Source organism: Rhincodon typus, chromosome 4 (assembly GCF_021869965.1).
Source record: "Rhincodon typus isolate 14 chromosome 4, sRhiTyp1.1, whole genome shotgun sequence".
Classification (NCBI taxonomy): Eukaryota; Metazoa; Chordata; class Chondrichthyes; order Orectolobiformes; family Rhincodontidae; genus Rhincodon; species Rhincodon typus.
In genome coordinates, this window is record NC_063335.1 from 4,001,043 (window position 1) to 4,021,734 (window position 20,692).

Here is a 20,692-nt window from a genome sequence, read left to right on the forward strand (position 1 = left end):
TTAGCATGGTGGTAGTGCCACACAACATGATGGAGGTTGTTCTCAATGTGAACATGGGACTTTGTCTCCACAAGGACTGTGCAATGGTCAGTCTTACCGATACTGTCATGGACAGGTGGAACTGCAGCCGGCAGATTAGTAAGGATGAGGTCAAGTATGTTTTTCCCTCTTGTTGGTTCCCCCACCACCTGTCGCAGACCCAGTCTAGGAATTATGTCCTTTAGGACCCAACCAGCTCGATCAGTAGTACTGCTGCCGAGCCACTTTTGGTGGTGGACATTGAAATCCGCCACCCAGAGTACATTTTGTGCCCTTACCATCCTCAGTGCTTCCTCTAAGTATTGTTCAACATTGAGGAATACTGATTCATCAGCTGAGGGAGGACAGTATGTGGTAATCAGCAGGAGGTTTCCTTGCCCATGTTTAACTTGAAGCCGTGAGATTTCATGAGGGCCAGAGTCAATGTTGAGGACTCCTAGAGCAACACCCTCCGGACAGTATCCCACTGTGCCGCCCCCTCTGTGGGTCTGTCCTGCCGGTGAGACAGGACCTATCCAGGGATGGCGATGGTAGTGTCTGGGACATTGTCTGTAAGGTGTGATTCTGGGAGTATGACTTTGTCAGGTTGTTGCTTGACTAGTCTGTGAGACAGCTCTCCCAATTTTGGCACTAACCCCCAGATGTTAGTGAGGAGGACTTTGCAGATCAACAGGGCTGTTTCTGCTGTTGTCTTTTCTGGTGCCTCAGTCGATGCCAGGTGATCCATCCAGTTTCATTTCTTTGAGGCTTTGTAACAATCGGCACAACTGAGTGGCTTGCTAGGCCATTTCAGAGGGCAATTGAGAGTCAACCACATTGCTGTGAGTCTGGAGTCACATGTTGGCCAGACCAGGTGAGTGTGGCAGATTTCCTCCCCTGAAGGACATTAGTGAACCAGATGGGTTTTTTCCAACAATCAGCAATGAATTTGCATCTAAGATGTAAGAAGATAGTAAGAAGCAGAATGGGGCATTTTTCGATCAAAGAGGGTGGTATATGTTTAAAGGCACATGGCAAGGTTAGAATAATTTGCACTGGCTTTTACTGAAGAAGAAGATGCACCCTGACAAACAGAAGTAGATATGGAGATGGTAGAGGTCATGGATGGACTGAAAATTGAGGAACAGAATGTTGGGAAGGTTGGTATGTTTAGGAAGGATACGTTTGACTGGTCCAGATAGTTTGTGAAGGGAAGACGGAGTGGAGGTAATAGAATGTCTTGCTATATTTTTGCAAACTTTCTTAGAAACACAGAGGTGCCAGAGGATTGGAGAGTGGCATCAGCACATTTCCAGTAACTGCATGCCAGACAATTCAACTTTAATATTAACACTGGATAAGGTTTTACAAACAAAAATCAAAGAATGAATTATCAGGGACTTGCAAGAGTTTGAGTTAATTTAAGGTGAGACAGCACAGAAATGTAAACCAGACCATATTTGACTAATGTAGTTAAAAATATTGGCAAAGAAAGAGAAAAAGTTGAAGAAGAAAGTACAATGGATATTGTCTGTATGGATTTTAGAAAAACTTTGAAAAAGTATCACGTTAGAGGCAGGAATAACAAACTTAAAGATGGTGGAATAGGGGGGCCAGTCTCAACTCGGATAAAAGTTTGGCTTCAGGATAGATACCAGCAAGTCCTATGTAACACTGTTACCCTGCAACTACATTCGCCTTCAAGTTAAGCCACTATATCATTATCACTGAGGAGAGAGTGTAATTATAAGTGATAAGTTTTCATACAAAGTTTATATTGTAACTGGACATATGAATCATTAACAGAAATATAAACTTAGAAATTTTAAATGAGGACTGAATCCCATTGACACATCTTATCCCTGCACCTTTTACTCTGCTTCTGTTACTGACTGCGTTAAGTTTTAAATAACACATGGGAGATCAAAGTATCTAATGTAAATTGTTGAAACATTTTGATCTATTTCAGTAGTCACTTTTTTTGCCGAGTGCGTAAAGCTGGTAGACATAAGATCAGTACAGTGTGGAGCCTGCCATTATAGAGCATTAAAGTTTGCATTTATTGTTGGCTTAATCACTTCATACAATTTTGCTGAATAGTAGTTATTAATGGTCAGCACGATAACGTGAGTAACAGTTGGCAATATTTAAACCAAGATAATAGAGAGTTCACAGAAGTTTACAATATAAGGAAAAATGCAGTCAATCCAGGAAGCATGGGCATAGTAATCAGACTTCTTTGTCCCTTGTGAGATCTTCTGCAGATTTCTCATGCTGTAATAATGAATCACATAACAGAAGCTGTCTAGCTTTGTGCATGAATCTGCAATGAAGGAAGACATTAGTATTTTAGATTTATTTTAGAATGTTAAATAAAATACAATAAACATCTGTGAATTTCCAACATCAATATAGAAAATGAAATCATTTATTATTTTGGTTTAATCAAGTGGTACAAGTGGAAGCCAATGACTATCGCCATTCACTGTAATAACACACTTATTAAAAGTCAAATAAAATGTAATGCTAACAAGAATAAATAAAATCTTAAATTGGTATCTGCAGATTAGGTGAGGTAGCTGGTAAACTAGTTTCCTGAAAGCTCTTCATCTAACAGTTTCCAGGGATGCTTTCGTTGACTAGTTTTCTAACAACTTCCTTTTTTGTACCATTCCATAAGGAACTAATAAGACTGGACAAGTTTTCCTTCTAGTTATTAATCTATTTAAAGATACTGCTACCACTTAATACTTGTTTGTAGTTCCAGGAATAAATTGCAACATACCATGTGGAGGTTCTTGAGTGTTTATTACTTTTAGTTGTTTCAGTGCTTGGCAATCGGAGGTGTTTAAATGATTGTTTAATCTGGAATAGAGATTTTAATAAAATTGAATAGTTACAAAGGGTTTTGGCCTGAAACATTGACTTACCTGCTCCTCTGATACTGTCTGACCTGCTGTGCTTTTCCAGCCTCACGTCTATAGACTCTGGCTTCCAGCATCTATCGTCCTTTTATTGTCTCCAAGCCACTGAATAGTTACAAATATTTTGCCAGTTATTATAAGGCCTTGCATTTCCTCCAATTAATTATTGGCAAGTCTGAAGCCATCTTTCCTTGCAGGAAAATTAACTACCAACTCCATCTCTCTCTTTGGCAATTGTACGGAACTAAATCAGACCCCTCACAGCCCTGGTATCATATTTAACCCAAGGATCAGCATCTGTCAGGCGATTTTCTGGTCTCAACTCATCTCCTGCTGAAACCTTCATTCTTGTCTTTGTCGCCAATAGTCTTGACTAGTTGGACACACTTCTGGCCAGCCTATCCTACTTTCTTTAAACTTGAGGCCATCTACAGTTCTACTTCCCATGCTGCATTTCATATGAAGTCCTGTTCAGTCATCACTCCTTTGGTCACTGAAGTACAAACTGACTCTCAGTCAAACAGCATCTCAATTTTAAAATTGTTACCCTAGTTTTCAAATTCTTCCATGGATTTGCAGTCTCCTCTCCACACCACCCCATTTCTATAAATCTCTTCCAGTCTAAGTATCCCCCAAGCTCTTTTGTGTTGTTTAGATCTGCACTCATGAGCATACAGAGTTTAGTCGCTCCAGGATTGATGGCTGTGTATTTAACCACTTAAACCCTAAGCTCTGAAATCCTCTCCGTACATCTCTCTGCCTCGCTACCTCCTAAGACACGATAAGACATTTCTGTCTTGGATCAGGTTATTTGAACTGACATCTCCTTATGTGGTGCTGTGTTAAATTTAGTTTGGAATATTGTTGTAGGACACCTTGGGACACTTTATTATGTTAAAAATAGTGCCCTACATTGTTGCAAATTGTATTGTTTGGTGTTACACAAGATTGTGTTGTCCTTTATTGTCACCCTTTGTTACTGCGTTGCATCATATCATATGTCCGACTGTATATGATGTTACAACATCACTATTTCTTTTGTTACCCCATCATTATATATCTTGCATTACTATGAATAATCTTTTCCTGTATTACACGATACTGTATTACTGTATGTTACATTTTCCCAGGATCATATTGTACTGTGTTACAATTTATTGTTGAATGATTCAACAAAAATGGACTGGAAACAACTATATGAAGCTAAGTCAGTGTCAGAGTAATGGGAAATAAAATCAGAAAGTGCTGGAGAAACTCAGCAGGTCAAACAGCATTTGAGGAGAAAGGAACAGAGTTAAAGTTCTAAAGGCAATAAGGATGCCATCTGTTCCACTGCTCCTTCAATCCACAACACCCCACCACCCACCCAATTTTCCTTTCAGTTTCGTAGACGCATACCAGACTCAAAATGTTAAGTCAGTTTCTCTCTTCACAGATGCTGCCAGACCTGCTGAATTTCTCCAGCATTTGCTGTTTTTGTTTCAGATTTCCAGCATCCACAGTATTTTGCTTTCATTGGAGTAATGGAACATATTCAATGAGAGGAAGGGTTTGAGAACAAAGATCTGCATTTATATAAAAGCTTTCACAAAGACTGGACTTTCTAAAGGACTTTACAGCTAATTACATTTGTTTGAAGTCACTGTTATAAAGTAAGAAATGTAAGAATTTTTTCCCTAATAGTACTTGCTAATATCCTGTGAAAACACCTTCCAAACCCACAGCCTCTATCGTCTGGAAGGACAGGGGCAGTAGCTGTGTGGCAACACCGTTATTTGCAAGTTCCCCTCCAAGTCACACACCATCCTGAATGGGAAATACATCCCTGTTCCTTATTGGTTGTTGGGTTAACATTTTGCAACTCCCTTCCTCATAGAGTACCCACACATACAAACTGCAGCAGTTCAAAAAGGTGACTCACCACCACCTTCACAGAGGCAGTTAGGAATGGACAATAAATAGCTGTCCAGCCAACGATGCCACATTCCATAAACAAATAAAAATGGCAGCTAATTTGCACATAGCAAAATTCTGCAAACAGCAACGTGATATCAGGCAGGTAATCTGTTTTTGTGATGTTGACAAGGGATAAATATTGGTCATAAGGGGTCACTCATAGAGTCATAGAGCTGTAAAGCACAGGAACAGACCCTCTGGTCCAAATCATCCATGCTGACCAGCTATCTGAAATTAATCTAGTCCCATTTTTTTTTTATTTGTTCATCGGATATGGGCATTTATTGCCTATCCCTAATTGCTCAGAGGGCAGTTAAGAGTCAACCACATTGCTGTGGGTCTGGAGTCATATGTAGGCCAGACCAGGTAAGAATAGCAGATTTCCTTCCCTAAAAGGACATTAGTGATCGAAATGGTTTTTTTCTGACAATCAACAATGGATTCATGGTCATCATTAGATTCTTAATTCCAGATTATTATTGGATTCAAATTCCACCATCTGCCACAGTGGGATTCAAACCTAGGTCCCCAGAACGTTACCTGGGTCTCTGGACTAATAGTCTAGTGATAATACCACTAGGCCATTGCCTCCCTACAATCAATTTGCCCGCATTTGGCCCTTATTAGACCCTTTGTTAGACATATGTCTCACGTGCTGCCTACAAAAGCAGCAAGACCTCCAATCTGACTCTTAGAAGGAAGGCCTGCTGGATTTTATATCCATCAGGCACTTAAGTGGACACCCGCAGGCCTTCCTCAACTAAGGACCACATGTCAGGGGTCATGGAGAGAGGGCATCTATCAGGGACTGAAGCAAGGGCAGAGGGGTGGTTGCCAGGGGCCAGTAACCCCCAGTCCCATGTCCAGTTCTTCAGTCATGCAAAAAAAAATGCTGATTGATGGACGCCCTCTCCTCCAATTTACAGCTTGCCCACACTGATCTACCTGTCTGATGGGTTACCTGTTATTTGAACTGAGAATATTGCAGCAAAGTTATGGGTAAGCCCTTTAACAGTCATTAAGTGATTATTTAAGGGTCTTAAGTGGGGACAGGGCAGGAAAGTTGCTTATAGGCCTCCTATCCCAGATTTACTTGGGGGTCAGGAGGTATGATGGCGTCAGGCATTTGTCACGAAAGTAACCCAGGCCTCATGCCTCGATTCCAGCTTAAAGTGGGACCTGGAATGTTCTGCCAAAAAAGGTTTTCCATTTAAGACAGAGCTGCAGAGAAATGTTTTCTCTTAGAGGCTCATTCATCTGTGGAATCTTTTACTCAAGTGAGCAGTGGAAGCTGGATCATTGAATATTTTTAAGGCTGAGTTGAACAGATTCTTGATTGGCAAGGTGTCAAAGGGTAGTGAAGGGGGGAGTGGCAGGAGGGGAGGTAGATAGGAAAGTGCATTTGAAGCCACTAACAGATACAACATCTTCTCATCAAATGGCAGAACAGCCCAAAAGGGTGCCAGTGGCCTACTCCTGCTCTTAATTTGTATGTTAGTTTGCACAGGCATGGTACTGGAGATCTGCTGACATTGTTCCATTGTTTACAAAGGGTAAGAAAGGAGACAACAAATTATTGCTGAAAATAGAATTAAGAACTGCAGATGCTGGAGATCTGAAACAAAAGCAGAAATTGCTGGAGAAACTCAGCTGGTCTGGCAAAATCTGTGAAAGGAGAGTCACCAGACTCGAAACATTAACCGAATAATTACAGGCCAGTCAACATATCACAGCAAACGTGTGAACTGTCAATTAGAAAGGCACGGATTAGCCAAACACAATCAATGCAAACATTGATTGAGCATTATGGAGTGGTGAGGAGGAGGAAAAATGAAACTAGAAGTATACATGGATTTCAAGAAGGCTTTTGATATTTCATACATTGTCAGTGGGTTTTAATGAGGAGGAGAGCTGGGCACTGCAGGTGAATATCAATGAAAGGTCAGGTGGGCAGGAAAGTGGCAAATGGAAGTTGATCTGCAGAAGTATGAGGAAATGCATTTTAGAAGGCAAACAAGACAAGGAATGCACAATAAATGGTAGGATATTGAATGGTATGAAGCTGAGAAATGTAGAGGAATAGAGGAACTTTGGAGTGCAGGTCTATAAATCACTGAAGGTGGCAAGAAGGTCAGAAAATATGGTCAAAATGTAGATAAGGTATATTGTTTTTTAGCTGAAGCATTGAATATAAGGGGTTGTACCAGAACTGCATAAAACATGAGCAAAGCCACAGCTGACATTCTACATGCCATTCTGCTCACCACAATACATGAAGAACATGATCATACTGGAGAGAGAACACAACAGTTTGATAAGGATGTTGCCAGGAATATAGAACTTCAGTCAAGAGGAAAGGTTGCATGGGCTGGGATTTTTGAAAGGTAAAGGGGAGGCTAAGGGGAGATTTAATTGAGATTTATAAAATTATGAGAGCTGACATACATTAGATCAAAAAAAATTCTCTTTGCAGAGATGTCAATCATGAAGGGGCATAGATTTAATGTGATTGACAGAAGAATTAGATGGGAGCTAATGACAATGTTTCACACCCAGAGCACGATGGGGCCTGGAATTCATTGCCCAGTTAGCAGTGATAGAAAATCTCACCATATTTAAAAAAAAAAGTACTTTGCTATGTATACGGGGGAGGTGATCGCCTAGTGGCATTATCGCTGGACTGTTAATCCAGAGACCCAGATAACATTCTGGTGACTCAGTTTCAAATCCCGCCAAGGCCGATGGTGGAATTTGAATTCAATAAAATATCTGGAATTAAGAATCTAAAGATGACCATGAATCCATTGTTGATTGCCAAGAAAACCGATCTGGTTCACTAATGTCCTTTAGGAAAGGAAACTGCCATCCTTACATGTAACTCCAGACCCACAGCAATGTAGTTGACTCTCAATTGCCGGGTGGGCAACAAATGCTGCCTAGCCAGTGATGCCCTCATCCCGTGAATGAATGAATAAAGAAAAAAAAATAAATTTGAAGTGCCATGTCCTACAGGGCTACAGAGCAAGACCTGAAAAGTGGGCTTTAACTGGATATATCTTCTTGGCAGAAGAATACCGTATGGCTCAAATGGCTGGGTTTGTGTTAGATTTGGGAATTGTAAGTTGAACCATTTCAAGATACCATGTTCCCATCTCCTGTATATGCACACGTACAGATATAATTTTCCTCCTGGGTGTCAGGATTGGCCTGGAATTGCAGCCACTGCTTTCTGAAACAGGTCCAAGTTGGGAACAGATGTGGCCAGTTTTGAGATCAGCAGGCCATATGTATTCATGACAATAATATCCACTAGCTTTCACCCCTCATATAATGATCCATTCACCCACCTCCCATGCCCTCTCCATACCTCTATTCCCCTTCAAACTCACGTACAAAGTCCACAACAGACAGAACTCATGACCGTGTAATATCACCGGGAGCTCTGTTTATTTTGTCAGTCTCATGAACATTTTAATTATCAGTTCTTTCTCCACTTAAAACGTATGCTCCTCAAATGACCGCATAAAATTATCAAATATATAAAACTCAAAATTCCATTTGAGAAACATACTGCTCTAATTGCTCCTAACTCAGTCAGAATAAACGAATCGCCATTCAAAAGTTCCTTTAAAAAATTCTTTAATCCTATTATATGCTCTTAAAATTGTTAAACTGCTGCATTAATGGTTGCTGTTAAGCTGAATCAATTAGTCCAGTTTAGATCTCAGCCAAGCATTCACAACAAGACTCCATTCCACACTGCAGTATAAAAATAATTTATAGTATTCAATACAGAGGAGTCCTGGAAGTTAACTGAACAGACAGATATCCTCTTGTTCAGTTTTTTTTTATTAAAAGCGTTCAACAGATGGACTTTCAATCATGTAAAAATAAAAGCATTGGGTTCAGATGACATGTTAGATTCTCAATACAGTTGAATGAATAATGACTTTTTAATCCACTGAAGAAAGCTCTCTATAAGATCTGGTCCACCTAATGATCAAATTATATTTTAAGGACAGAAGCTTATGACAAATCACTCTATTAAAGATGTATTTTCTGAAGAAGGGTCTAGGCCCAAAACGTCAGCTTTCCTGCTCCTCTGATGCTGCTTGGCCTGCTGTGTTCATCCAGCTCTACACCTTGTTATCTCTATTAAAGATGTAATTGCATTATCATACAGCATCTAATCATGATTCTTGAAGTTGGCAACCCCTTCAAACTTGCTTGTCAAAGGTTTCCTGATTCCACAATAGGCATTTTCCAAAGTACATGAACAAACTGATGTGATGTATTTCATACAGGATTCAGAAACCTGTCTACTTCACTGGGGATCTCAGGGTAAAGGAGAGGCTGATTCAGGGGATTTCAAAATTAAGTGAAGTATTTAAAAAACTGCAATTTCCATCGATGCCTAGTCACAATTCACTAAATTTCCAAAATGGTGGCCCACAGGAATTCAGCCAGAAAATTCCAATTTCCGAACTCCACCTCCATCTTTCCCAACATGGGTTTGATAAGTACTGCTGAGTTACTACTTCCTGTTGTGTGAATCTGTCATAACAGCCTGGACATCACCCCTCCCTCCAGACTTTTATCCATCATGAGATCCCGATCCAGTCACTTGGGTCAAGGATCTCTCTTTAAGAAAGCTTGCTGCCTGCCCTTAAATGAACAAATGATACTTAATCTGCCATTGTCCTGAGCACACTTCCCTCCTGATGCAATCTGGGACGTGGTTGCAGTAAAAGTGAAAGACAGGATAATAGGATGGATTGTAGACCCAACCCACTTGGACAATCCCACTTCCATGGAGTAAAGTGCTGAAGGAAGGACCAATGGGCTTCCTTGCTGGGTTGCAGAGAGGGTGGGAATAGAAAAATGAATTTCAGATTGGGAAGTGACAACAAGCCTCCTTATTTAATTTTCCAATTTTGGGTAGTACTGCAGAGAGAAATCCAGGCCCAGAACGCCAAGTGAAAATCAATAAAATAAATAGTCATCAATGGACTGCAATAAAAATAAGTTTCTCTCTTCTACATTTATAATGTACAATTGCCAGACAAGAGCACAGAATTACTTTACCCAAAAGGAATAGATGTTCAAAGCCGGAATCGTTTGTAAAATGGTATGAATGCTAACTGACAGCATGCACAGTTGAGAAGTAAACCATTCTCAGAGAGAAAATGAGAAATGTGCAACTTTTACACTGCGCTGTTGGGATTAGAAATGTTGTACATTGTACTTAGGCTTTAATTGAATTAGTAATCGTCATCCTTGCCGCGTTTTGGTTTGCAAAGTATAAATTAATAAAAAATGCTGTGGTTCCTTACACTTTTCAGAATGCTTCTAAAGTCTATCATTTCTGACTGATGGGTTTGTTTTTCCGCTTTTAACTCTGCATCGTTGTTAATTCCGAGGTTGAATTCAGTGTCTGTTTTAGTTGATACTGAATCAGTTGGGATAAGTGCTGAATCCGAAGGCACTGGGAGAATTATTCCTGCGTGGCAGTCAGGCTCCTGTGAACCAATTGCTGATGCTGGCGTTGGTATTGTACAGCTGGATGAATGCAAGGGCCAAGTCTCTGATGTTGCACTCCCTGTTTGCCTCAGCACCTCTGCGTATGAACAGAAGGAGAACTGTTCCTCCACCAAGCGCTGCAGCTGCTGAAGGTTAGACCAGAATGTTAGCACAACTTTACCTGAAAACTTGTGTTCGTATTTTCTACATTTTCTATAAATGATCACATTCAGAAGTATGACTTGATTGACATGATGTAAGATCACTCAACATTTGCAGATTTAAAAGGAATACAGTTAGAGGTATAGGAAAAACAAAGGGACATACCAAAAGTTAAGTTTTACGCACACCATTAATGTGGAGATACTGAAAAAGGAGTGAAACAATGACCAACTTATACTTATTACAGAGTGCTCCTCTAACAAACTTCTAATTCTTTAGATTAACTAATGTTAGACTCAAAATGTTGCACGCCTTCCAACAATACCAGTTCACCAGAGAACAGCTGGATTGGAGCCAGGCATTCCAGATGATGAGTCGGGATGGGGTGAGCACGGTGAATTGATGGGTGGGAAGGTAAGTGTGGGGGATAATGAGGGCAAACTGAGTTTTGTTAAATGGGTGATGTGGAAGGGACTGGTGAACACATTTGGTGGGGAAAAGGGTATGTAGTTTGGGAAAGGGCGAGCACTGTTCTTGATTTGGTGGAGAGGGGTGGTTTCAGCCTTGTCATTGAAGGTGAATGGGAATTGAAGGAAAAGAGGCACAGCAACTGAGCACTGCTATAGGTGCTGGTGCTTCTTAATATTCCAGATACAAGCGAGATCTTCCATTCCCCAGTTAGCCGGTACACATACTGGATGGTGCATGTTGGAATTGTGCAGAAAGCCTAATGAAGCTGGCACCACAGGAATTGCTTGGGAACCCTCCACAAATATTAACTTGACTCTGAAACTTTGGATGTTCCAAGTCCCTTACCATAACAGCTAGCTAGGGTAACTTAGGGGAATTAAAACCTGCTCTAATTCCTGGTATGATGGTAATGGCAGAGTGAAGTATATATGCCAGACCATTGTTCCACATTGTGGTTGCGTGCAGGTTCTCCTGCTGCTGATGGCTCATAGCGTCTCATAGATGCCCAGTTTGGATCTGTTCTGAATCTATCTCACCTGACCATATACTGTTGTGCCATATGAATCTGTCCTGCTGGTGGGATTAGACGTGCACAGGGTGGCAATGTTGGTGTCTGGGTCTTTGACTGTAGGATATGATTTGAATATGATTTTGAACATGATTTCTGATTTTGTTTATGATTCTATGATCCTGTTTGCCAATAGAAGGCTGTGGCTTGACCAGTCTGTGAGGCAACTCTCCCAATTTTGGTCGAAGCCCCAGATTTCAATAAGGAGGACTTTGCAGGGTTTACAGAGCAGGGTGTATCACTGTAATTTCCGGCGTGTACATAAATGTCAGGTGGCCTTTCTGATTTTATTCCCAGCACTGTTCCTTGTGGAACCCTACATTGACTCTGAATTATTACCCATTACTTGATTCACTGTGTCTGTCTTGAAGTCAACCAACTATCCATTTTGCTATTTGTCTGACTCTGAACTTGAGACTAATTGGCTTGTTTGGATATATGCTGGCTTGATTTCAAACACAATTACATTATTTCTGATTTCATTCTTTGATGTCTAGTTTAATTGATCTGTTTCCTTGGCAAATTCTGAAGCAAAGTAATTTGTGAACTTCTCTGTCTTTTTGCTGTAACTCTCTACGATTTCATTTTGCTCATACCATAAGAAACAGGAGCAGGTTTAGGAAATTTGCTCCCTTGGTCCTGCTCCACCATACAGTAAGATCATGGCTAACCTGATCATGGTCTCAACTCAATTTCCTGTGTGTTCTCCATAACATGCAATTCTTTCAAAGCTTATCTATTATGCCATGGCTTTTTTCAATGACCCAGACTCCACTGCTGTCTGGGCTATAAAATTCTAACAATAATGACCATCAGAGCAGAATATTTCTAATAATTTCTGTCTTAAATAGGAGATGCCTGATTCTGACACTGTGTTCCTTGATTTCTAAATTTCCCCACAACAGGAGACATTCTTTTGCATTACCTATCCAATCCAATAATACAGATTGTCCATGATTGAGGCCCAGCACTACTCTCTGTCACACTCCACAAATTAGGGATTTGGCACTTGCAAGCTTTGAAATTGCACCTTGTATGGCCAAGTCCAGGACATTGTATCAAGATGAACAGTGATCCTAAGGTGATGCCTCCAGACACATCACTGTGGGACTAAAACCTGCCCAACTGATCCTGAGGTGGGGAGGGAGGTTACCACTTCACTACATGAGCCCTTACAGTAGCAGAGTGCCAGGGGTTTGTAAATCTTATGTACTGATCAAAATAAGGTGACAGAGAGAGATCAAACTGGTACCTATTGGCCAATTAGCTTAATATCATTGGTGAGGAATGATGTTAGAGCCAATCATCATGGAATGCTACAGCATAGAAGGATGCCATTTGGCTTTTGTTACTTATATTGGTCCAAGACAAGTTGATTGTCATTTTGGAGAAACATAGGTTAATAAATGTCAATAAACATGAAATTTTAGAGATAAATCATTTTGACTTAGGGGCTTCAAAAGGCATTTGATGAAAATATCATAAAAGACTTGCTAACCCATGGAATTGACGGAACAATGACAATTTTAATACACAATTGGCTAAGAGACAGAAAGCAGAGAGAAGCAGTGTAGGGAAATCTAAAACAAGGGGCACAGTGTGTGTCACATATGTATCATAACATGTTAGAACAGGTTGACTAAAAATATCTTAGGGCTATTACAGCATAGCGCTGATGTCCCTGCATCTGAGCCCGAAGGCTTAGGTTCAAGTCTCATCTACTTCAGAGGTGTGTCATAACATATCCGAACAGGTTGCTTAAAAACATGTACTTTGCTGCCATTCCCAGATCAAGGGAAATCGAATGAATATGAACTTTGTAATCTCTACCCCTACTTCCCCCTTACCACCCTAGGATGTATCATTCATACTGAGTGACTCTCTTACAGTGAGCATTGCCAAGCTTTCTAGTATCACTATCTATTTTTGTCCCACCTAATTCCTCTGGTAGATCTTCCAATAGTGTAATATTGGCAGCACCTCTTCACTGCTGGAGACAGATGCAAAGTCATCATTTGAAACCTCATGTCCTCTGTCTCCACAGGAAGGTCTTGTGTTTGGTTCATGATCAGATCATTCTTCCTTTAACTATCATCTAATTATGTTTATAAAATGCTCATGTTTTATGCAAAACTTTAATACATTTTTATGCTCTTTTTGTCTGTCATTTCAGTTTTCCATTCACTGCTTTAGTTTGTTTCTGTACTGTTTCACGAACCTGGCATTTATCACCCTATTCCTGCTTCATTTTAATATTTATATCGTCTGTCATCCAGTGAGATTCAGCTATGAATGCCATCCTTCCCCTCTGCCATTCATAGGAAATTGTCTCAGAGATGACTGAAATATCGTTTCTTCAGAGCCTACAATTTCTCATTTAATATTTTACCTGACACACTTTGACTCTAATCAACCTGAGCCTGAACAACTCACTGAAAGCAGCTCTCTTTCAGCTGAAGTCTGAAGAAGGGTCCTGACCTGAAACGTCAGCTTTCCTGCTCCACTGATGCTGCCTGTTCTGCTGTGTTCGTCCAGCTCCAAACTGTGTTATCTCTGACTCCAGCATCTGCAGTTCTTGCTATATCCTTCAGTTGAATTATTTTTGATTGTTCCTTATTCTGTTTCATGGCTACTCTAAATCTGCAGTTCCCAATTAATGCTGAAATGTATTATTCTTACAGAACATTTCACAAAATAGTTAATTCAAACACCGAAATTTCCTTCAATGATTTTTACTTAATTGTAACAGAATGCATTTTAAAAAAATTATCACTAAAGTTAACCTAACTGCTCATTCACTCTCATTTTCTATTATCTATCCCCACGAAATTGGACTGTTTATAAAGCATTTCATTCTCGAAATTGCTCAAAGATGTTACCAAATATGTGTTATACCGAGCTGGTAAGTTGTGTAATTGAATGAAATGTGCTTTCTTTTATAGTAAACAAACCATTCTCATCCCATCTCCAAGTTGCCGAGCCCGGTCCTCCAGCTGTACCTCCATCTCTGTAATTTCTTGACGTACTGCTCGACGCAATATCTGTAGTCGTTTCACATCCTCTCTGTCAGAACACAAACATGAAATAAATAAACACAATGCCAGTAATAAAGAGAACAGTTTTATTTCTTACAAAAAAAATCCTTAAGTTGTGCGTGATATTTACAATGTTGTTATTTCCTTTCTGTAGTGTGTGGGCAACAGAATAGAATTTCTGATCATTTCATGTAGCTGAATCATTTCAGATGATTTTGAGGCATCTACATAATCAAATATAATTCAAATAGTTGGCCTGGCAAATTTGCTTTAATGGAGGATATTCTGAATCAGTTGTGGTTTTACTAACAGATAGATTTTGGCAGATTACATAGCAATATTTTTCTGTTGCAAGGCATAAATTTTCAGTATTGTTAAATTTCACTTGAAATTTGCAATGGCCAGATTTGATCCAACAGAATCTTTACTACTAATTGAGTACAATAGCCAACTCATTACCTCGTTAGTAAGAGCATATATGTGATGGGTTATCAAATATGCATGTCTCCATCACTAGTAAGTTTACTGGTGAAGTGGCAAACTCTTCCAGTCAGAATTTCATCTCCCAACAGAAACAAGGAAAGGTCAGGTAAATTTAAAAAGAAAAGGGATTTTGGTAGAAAACTCTAAAATGTAATGCCTGTGCTATTTTTATTACCTTGATGTGGATCACGATGGCCATGAGTGTGAATCCCAGACACACTTGTGAAATCGGCATCACCACTGTGAGGACTGAAGGATATTTGAATTACCTTTCCCAAGCTATTTTCGTTTTCTGATATGGCTTTTGGAAACCCATAAAGATTAGTCAGGTTTTGAGAATTTATGAGCAGAAAGGGAGTCTGGAACATTTTTTTAAAAGTTTTAAATGTTTTAACAACTTCAGGTTTTGCTATTAGCTTTAGTACAGTGTGCAACATTCTTATAAGTAAGTCTTAAATGTTTTAACACCTTCAAATTTTGCTATTACCTGTTATATTGTAATGCAAATGTGTTTCAATACAGTGATTCAATATAGGTCTCTGTCCTGCAAAGGTAAATTGACAAATGCCATTGTGATTGTAATAAGCCAGCTGGATCTCATATAATATGAGTTCCCTGACTGGGGCTGTTAATCTGGTCCAATCAAGGAGTCTTGGCTGGCATTAAAGGGTGAAAGTCAGGGATATTGAGCCCCTGTATGCCTGACTCAGTGAGAGGCAATGCTATCATCAAAGGCTATACATGTATATGGTGAAGGGTGAATGGTAATGGGATGCCAGCCTCTGAAAAGTTATTTCAGATGCTTTCGCCACCATTGTTTTAGTGTTGACATTCATTACAATACTTTTCCTGAAGGAAAATGTGCAATAACATTCAAAGCTAATATCATGTTCTGGGAAATTTTCTTGTCCTGTTTTGGATTGAGATTTGAATACCCAAATATATTTTACTTGAAATAAAAACTGGCCCTGTTGTTTTAAGTACATTAATAAAAAAAACCTAAGTACTTGCTCTACCTCAGTGATAAAACACCGCCTGCAAGTTAAAGAAAAATTCCATCTGCTTTTCAGCTTCAATGGGCTCCACTGTTTATATGTCCCACAGACTGCTTGATAGCTGAGCATATGAATACTTCAACGATTTTCAAAACATCCAGAACTGCTTATCTCAGAAGGGAACTGTGTTCCTTTGTTTCCAAGGTTATTAGTGGTTCAAGGGATAATCTAACTTTGATATGGCAAGTGGATAAGTGTTTCTAATAATAGATTGACCATTTAGTTTACACTTGTTTGAATGAGTTCTTTAAATAGGAGTTATTTTCGTTGCCAATGAATTGTCTTTCAATGTGACCATTAGTGTTAGTTCAAAGTTTGTTTTTTGTTTAGTCTCCATTTGAAATATGTTTGCCTATGGTGGATACTGGGCAAGTGATTCAGGAGAATACATGTAGGAATGGAGGGGGGGATGAGGGAGCATAGGAGATATGAGGGGGCATGGAATAATTGAGCCTTGGGTGAGCATAGGCTGTATGAGGAAGGCATACGGAATATCAATAAGCATGAATGGAGTATAGATGACATGGGAGATATGAGGGATCATGGAGGTGAGTGAGAATGAGGGAGGTGAGGATTAGCGGACGTCAAGACTGTGATGTAGAGTTGAACCAATATCCCTAGTGAGTCAAGGTTGGCCTTTTAACTAGCCAAAACCAACACAATGCAACTATCCAATGTTGCTTTGGGACTCCAAAATCCATTTCTTGCATGCTTGTCTACAGGAGACAAAAAAAAAAACAATATGGACTGAGGTGATGGGCTTGGATTTCCAAACTTGGGAATTGATCTAACCTGCATTTCCCAAGCCCAACTTGAAAATTCAGACCTTTGTCTCTGAGCCAAAATTTAAATTCAGTAGGGAGTAATGAACAGAAGATTCCTGGGGAAGAAATTAATTCAGCTGTGCTTGAACACAAATGCAATTTGCACAAATGCCTATAATTAGAAAGAAATTGTACTGTGTTATCCAATGAATTTGCATGAAAATTGCATGGATAATGTTGCATTGGGACAGTAGGCCAGGAGCTTAAGATGCAAGTTGTTAACAAAGTCATTCCTCAAGACATGTTTATCCAGCCCATAAGTAACTTGAGAAAGGACATCTATAAGTGTGGCATGTTTGTAAGGAACAGATGCCTTTTCCCAAAGCTTTTTACTTCAGGATGTCCCTCATCTCATGTCAAGAAATGGTCAATACTAACTGATAGATATTAATTGCTATGACCACCAAACAATTCAATTATCATTGTTTGTTTTACTAACTTGAGGGATTGAAATCAATTATTGGGTACATTCAAGGCTGAGATTATAAGATTTGTTAACTCCAAGGAAATCAAAGGATCATCAGGAAAGTGAAGAAGATCAGCAATGAACTTACTTAATAGCAGACCATTTTCATACAAGTCCTGCAGATTTGGAAATTTGAAGAAGTGTCACTGTGTGGTAAAATGATCTGTCTTTGAGCATAAGAAGTGGCAAATGTTTTGTTTTCCTCCCACAATTGTAATGAACACATTTTATTGATTTCAAAATGAAAAGAAACAAATATTATGGAATGAAGTAAGTGAATTTTGAAATTCAGAGATGTACCATAGATCATTTATCAACACCGTTGTGGTCATCTAAATCTGAGGCAAATTTCAGTTTTAACAGATGGCTCAATTGATATTGAGTAAAAGATGTAAGATATGAACTTGGAAGTTAGAGATCAGTTAACCTAATGTCTGTGGAGAAGGAAGTACTTAAGACAAGTACGATGCTCATCTGAAGACACAGAGGCAAAAGGAGGAGCCGCTGAAGGTTAATGAGCACTGTTACACTTAGGTCCTGTGACTTTGAGGAGTAACTAAAGATTCATCCAACAAATGACAAGCCAGTTACAAAAATTAAAAGTTGGATATTAAGGAAGGAAAGAAAATGTCATCATAAATGAAAAGGATTTGTGTAGAGTCCAAATACAAATGTATTGTTGTGGTATTATTTTTGTGGTATCTGTTTTGATGCGCAAATAAATTGGAAGAGAGAGAATTTTTTATGGTACTAAAATATTTCCTGATACAAAGTTTGTCCAGGAGACAGATGTCAGAGTGAAAAGTAGCATGGGAAGAGATCTGAGAATGGATAGCTCACAGGTAAAGCAGAGAGCGATTTAACCATACAGATCAAAACGGCTCCAATAGTAGTCCCCATTCTGTGATGACTTAGCTGTTCTCAGTTAGCAAGTTCAGAGTAAGGATTCTATAATGGGTTTCAGAAGCTTGGGTTTAGCAGAAGAAAACAAACAGGATTCATCCTTCTGATCACTGTCCAATAATGGCTGCTTCAAGTTCATGTGTGATCACACTGCACAGTGGGAACAGCTCTAGGCTCAGCAGTATGTTAGTCTTGCTCACACTTTCTGTCATGCCTCACGACTGAAGAATGGCAAGTTGGTTAGGAAATATTTAGGCAGCTGTACTTCAGCAAGGAGTTTACACCTTCAAAAAATAAGCAGTGATAAATTGAGAAGGATTAACAAAAAAAGGGGGGATTTATGCCAATTAAGCAGATGGCTCAATGATAGGCAGATACATTTCAGCTCTCGCTATGTGGTAACATTCTCAGCAAGATTTACCAACTCTGCTTACATTTTCCTGGAGATTTGATCACGTGGCATTTGATCACATGATGTTTTATCTTGTGACAGCTCATGTGAGGTTTAATCACATCACATTTGATCACATCACCTTAATCCAATATTTGCAGAAGTTATTGCTCTTACAGTATCAGCAAACTCCAATTTTTTTTTCTTGTTTATAGTTATATGTTAAACTCTTCATAAAACAAAGCTAGAACAGACAAAAAATGGTTTATGAATAATAAAAGTTTCAATTAAAAATGATTTCTATAATGTTTTTGCAGTACTGATGATCCCATGGAATTTTTCCAAAGAAGAGTGAGTGAATTAATTCAACCAACATCTGAAGTACAATAAAGATGCAAGTCTTTCTTTTTTTAAAAATCTATTTCTTTGGTCATTTATCATAATAATGTCCTTTTGTAGGTCAGTGCCAAATTTTGCTAAAAAATAATCATTGCTATGAAACACTTAAGGATACCTTTTGTAATGTTAAAGGTCCTTTAAAAATAAAATTATTGTTAGTACAGCAATATAACTTTTATTCAGAGCTTGATGTGATGAAAGCACATGTTGGGAATTTGCACATAGTAATAAATATATTCAGTCTGTCTGTTGTACACTTCTAGGAACAACAAAATAACCCAGGAGTTCAACTAGGAACTACTTGAACATAATTTTTCAGTTTATCAGAAACAAAACCAGAAATTGCTGGAAAAGCTCAGCAGGTCCGGCAGCATTTGTGAAGAGAAATCAGAGTTAATGTTTCGGGTCCGGTGACCCTTCCTCAGAACTAACGGAAGAACCACTGAAGGTTAATAAGCACTGTTATACTTAGTTTCTGCGACTTTGAGGAGTAACTAAAGATTCATCCAATTAATGACAAGTTAGTTACAGAGATTAAAAATTGGGTATTGGGGAAGGGAAAAAAAATCAAACTGTTAACTTTGATTTCTCTTCATAGATGCTGCCAGACCTGCTGAGCTTTCCCAGCAATTTCTGTTCCTGTTTCTAATTTACAGCATCTGCAGTTCTTTCTTTTTTTCAGTTTATCATATCATTTGAACAAAGAACTTCTTTAATTGTCACAATCCTTTTGTGAGAAACCTATTTGGCAAAGCAGGCTTTCACTTCTTTCTAAGCACACAATGAAATGACATTAATCATATTTAATAATTGGATGAATCTTTAGTTACTCCTCAAAGTTGCTGGAACTAAGTGTAACAGTGCTCATTAACCTTCAGTGGCTCTTCCTTTTGTTCTGAGGAAGGGTCACAGATGCTGCCAGACCTGCTGAGCTTTTCCAGCAAATTCTGTTTTTGCTAATTATATTTATTTGCTTCATTATCATATTTTTTGCATTATTCCTGACTCTCCCAAAATACAAGCTTTAACAAATTGACACATTTAATTGTCCAAAGTTCATATCAAGCTAAACCAACCTCTCATCATCAGTTAGAATATTGTAGACTGAAGCCTGCTGTTCAATGATGTCCTGTTCTAGTTCCACCAACCTGTTCCGAAAACCCTGTAGAGATTTCCTCATGGTCTCAATTTCCCATATGGCATTCTAAAAATGTAAAAGAAGAAATGATCTGACAAGCTGTGACATTTCTGTAACCATAGTTTATGGTTATGAAATGGTGAATGATTTTTTTTTTGTAACTGGATCAACCAGCAAATAAATTCAAAGTTTGGAGATAGTAAGAACTGCCGATGCTGGAGTCAGAGATAACACAGTGTGGAGCTGGATGAACACAGCAGGCCAGGCAGCATCTGAAGAAGGGTCCTGACCTGAAAGGTCAGCCTTCCTGCTCTTCTGATGCTGCCTGGCCCGCTGCTTTCCTCCAGCTCCACACTGTGTTATCTCTGACTCCAGCATC

The 20,692-nt window shown here is 39.1% G+C and overlaps 1 protein-coding gene across 1 annotated transcript in view; it reads right to left on the bottom strand.

The window, feature by feature from the left end:
- Positions 1–2,113: 2,113 nt before the first annotated feature.
- itprid1 (ITPR interacting domain containing 1) overlaps positions 2,114–20,692 on the bottom strand; it is a 72,204-nt gene continuing 53,625 nt past the window's right edge. Inside the window, exons 5-9 of the mRNA XM_048596048.1 lie at positions 20,252–20,379; positions 14,571–14,682; positions 10,232–10,564; positions 2,804–2,883; positions 2,114–2,341 (exon numbers count right to left, since the gene is read on the bottom strand). Of these exons, the coding sequence (XP_048452005.1) occupies position 2,341; positions 2,804–2,883; positions 10,232–10,564; positions 14,571–14,682; positions 20,252–20,379 (654 nt within the window). The 3' untranslated portion in view covers positions 2,114–2,340. The remainder of the gene's footprint in view (positions 2,342–2,803; positions 2,884–10,231; positions 10,565–14,570; positions 14,683–20,251; positions 20,380–20,692) is intronic.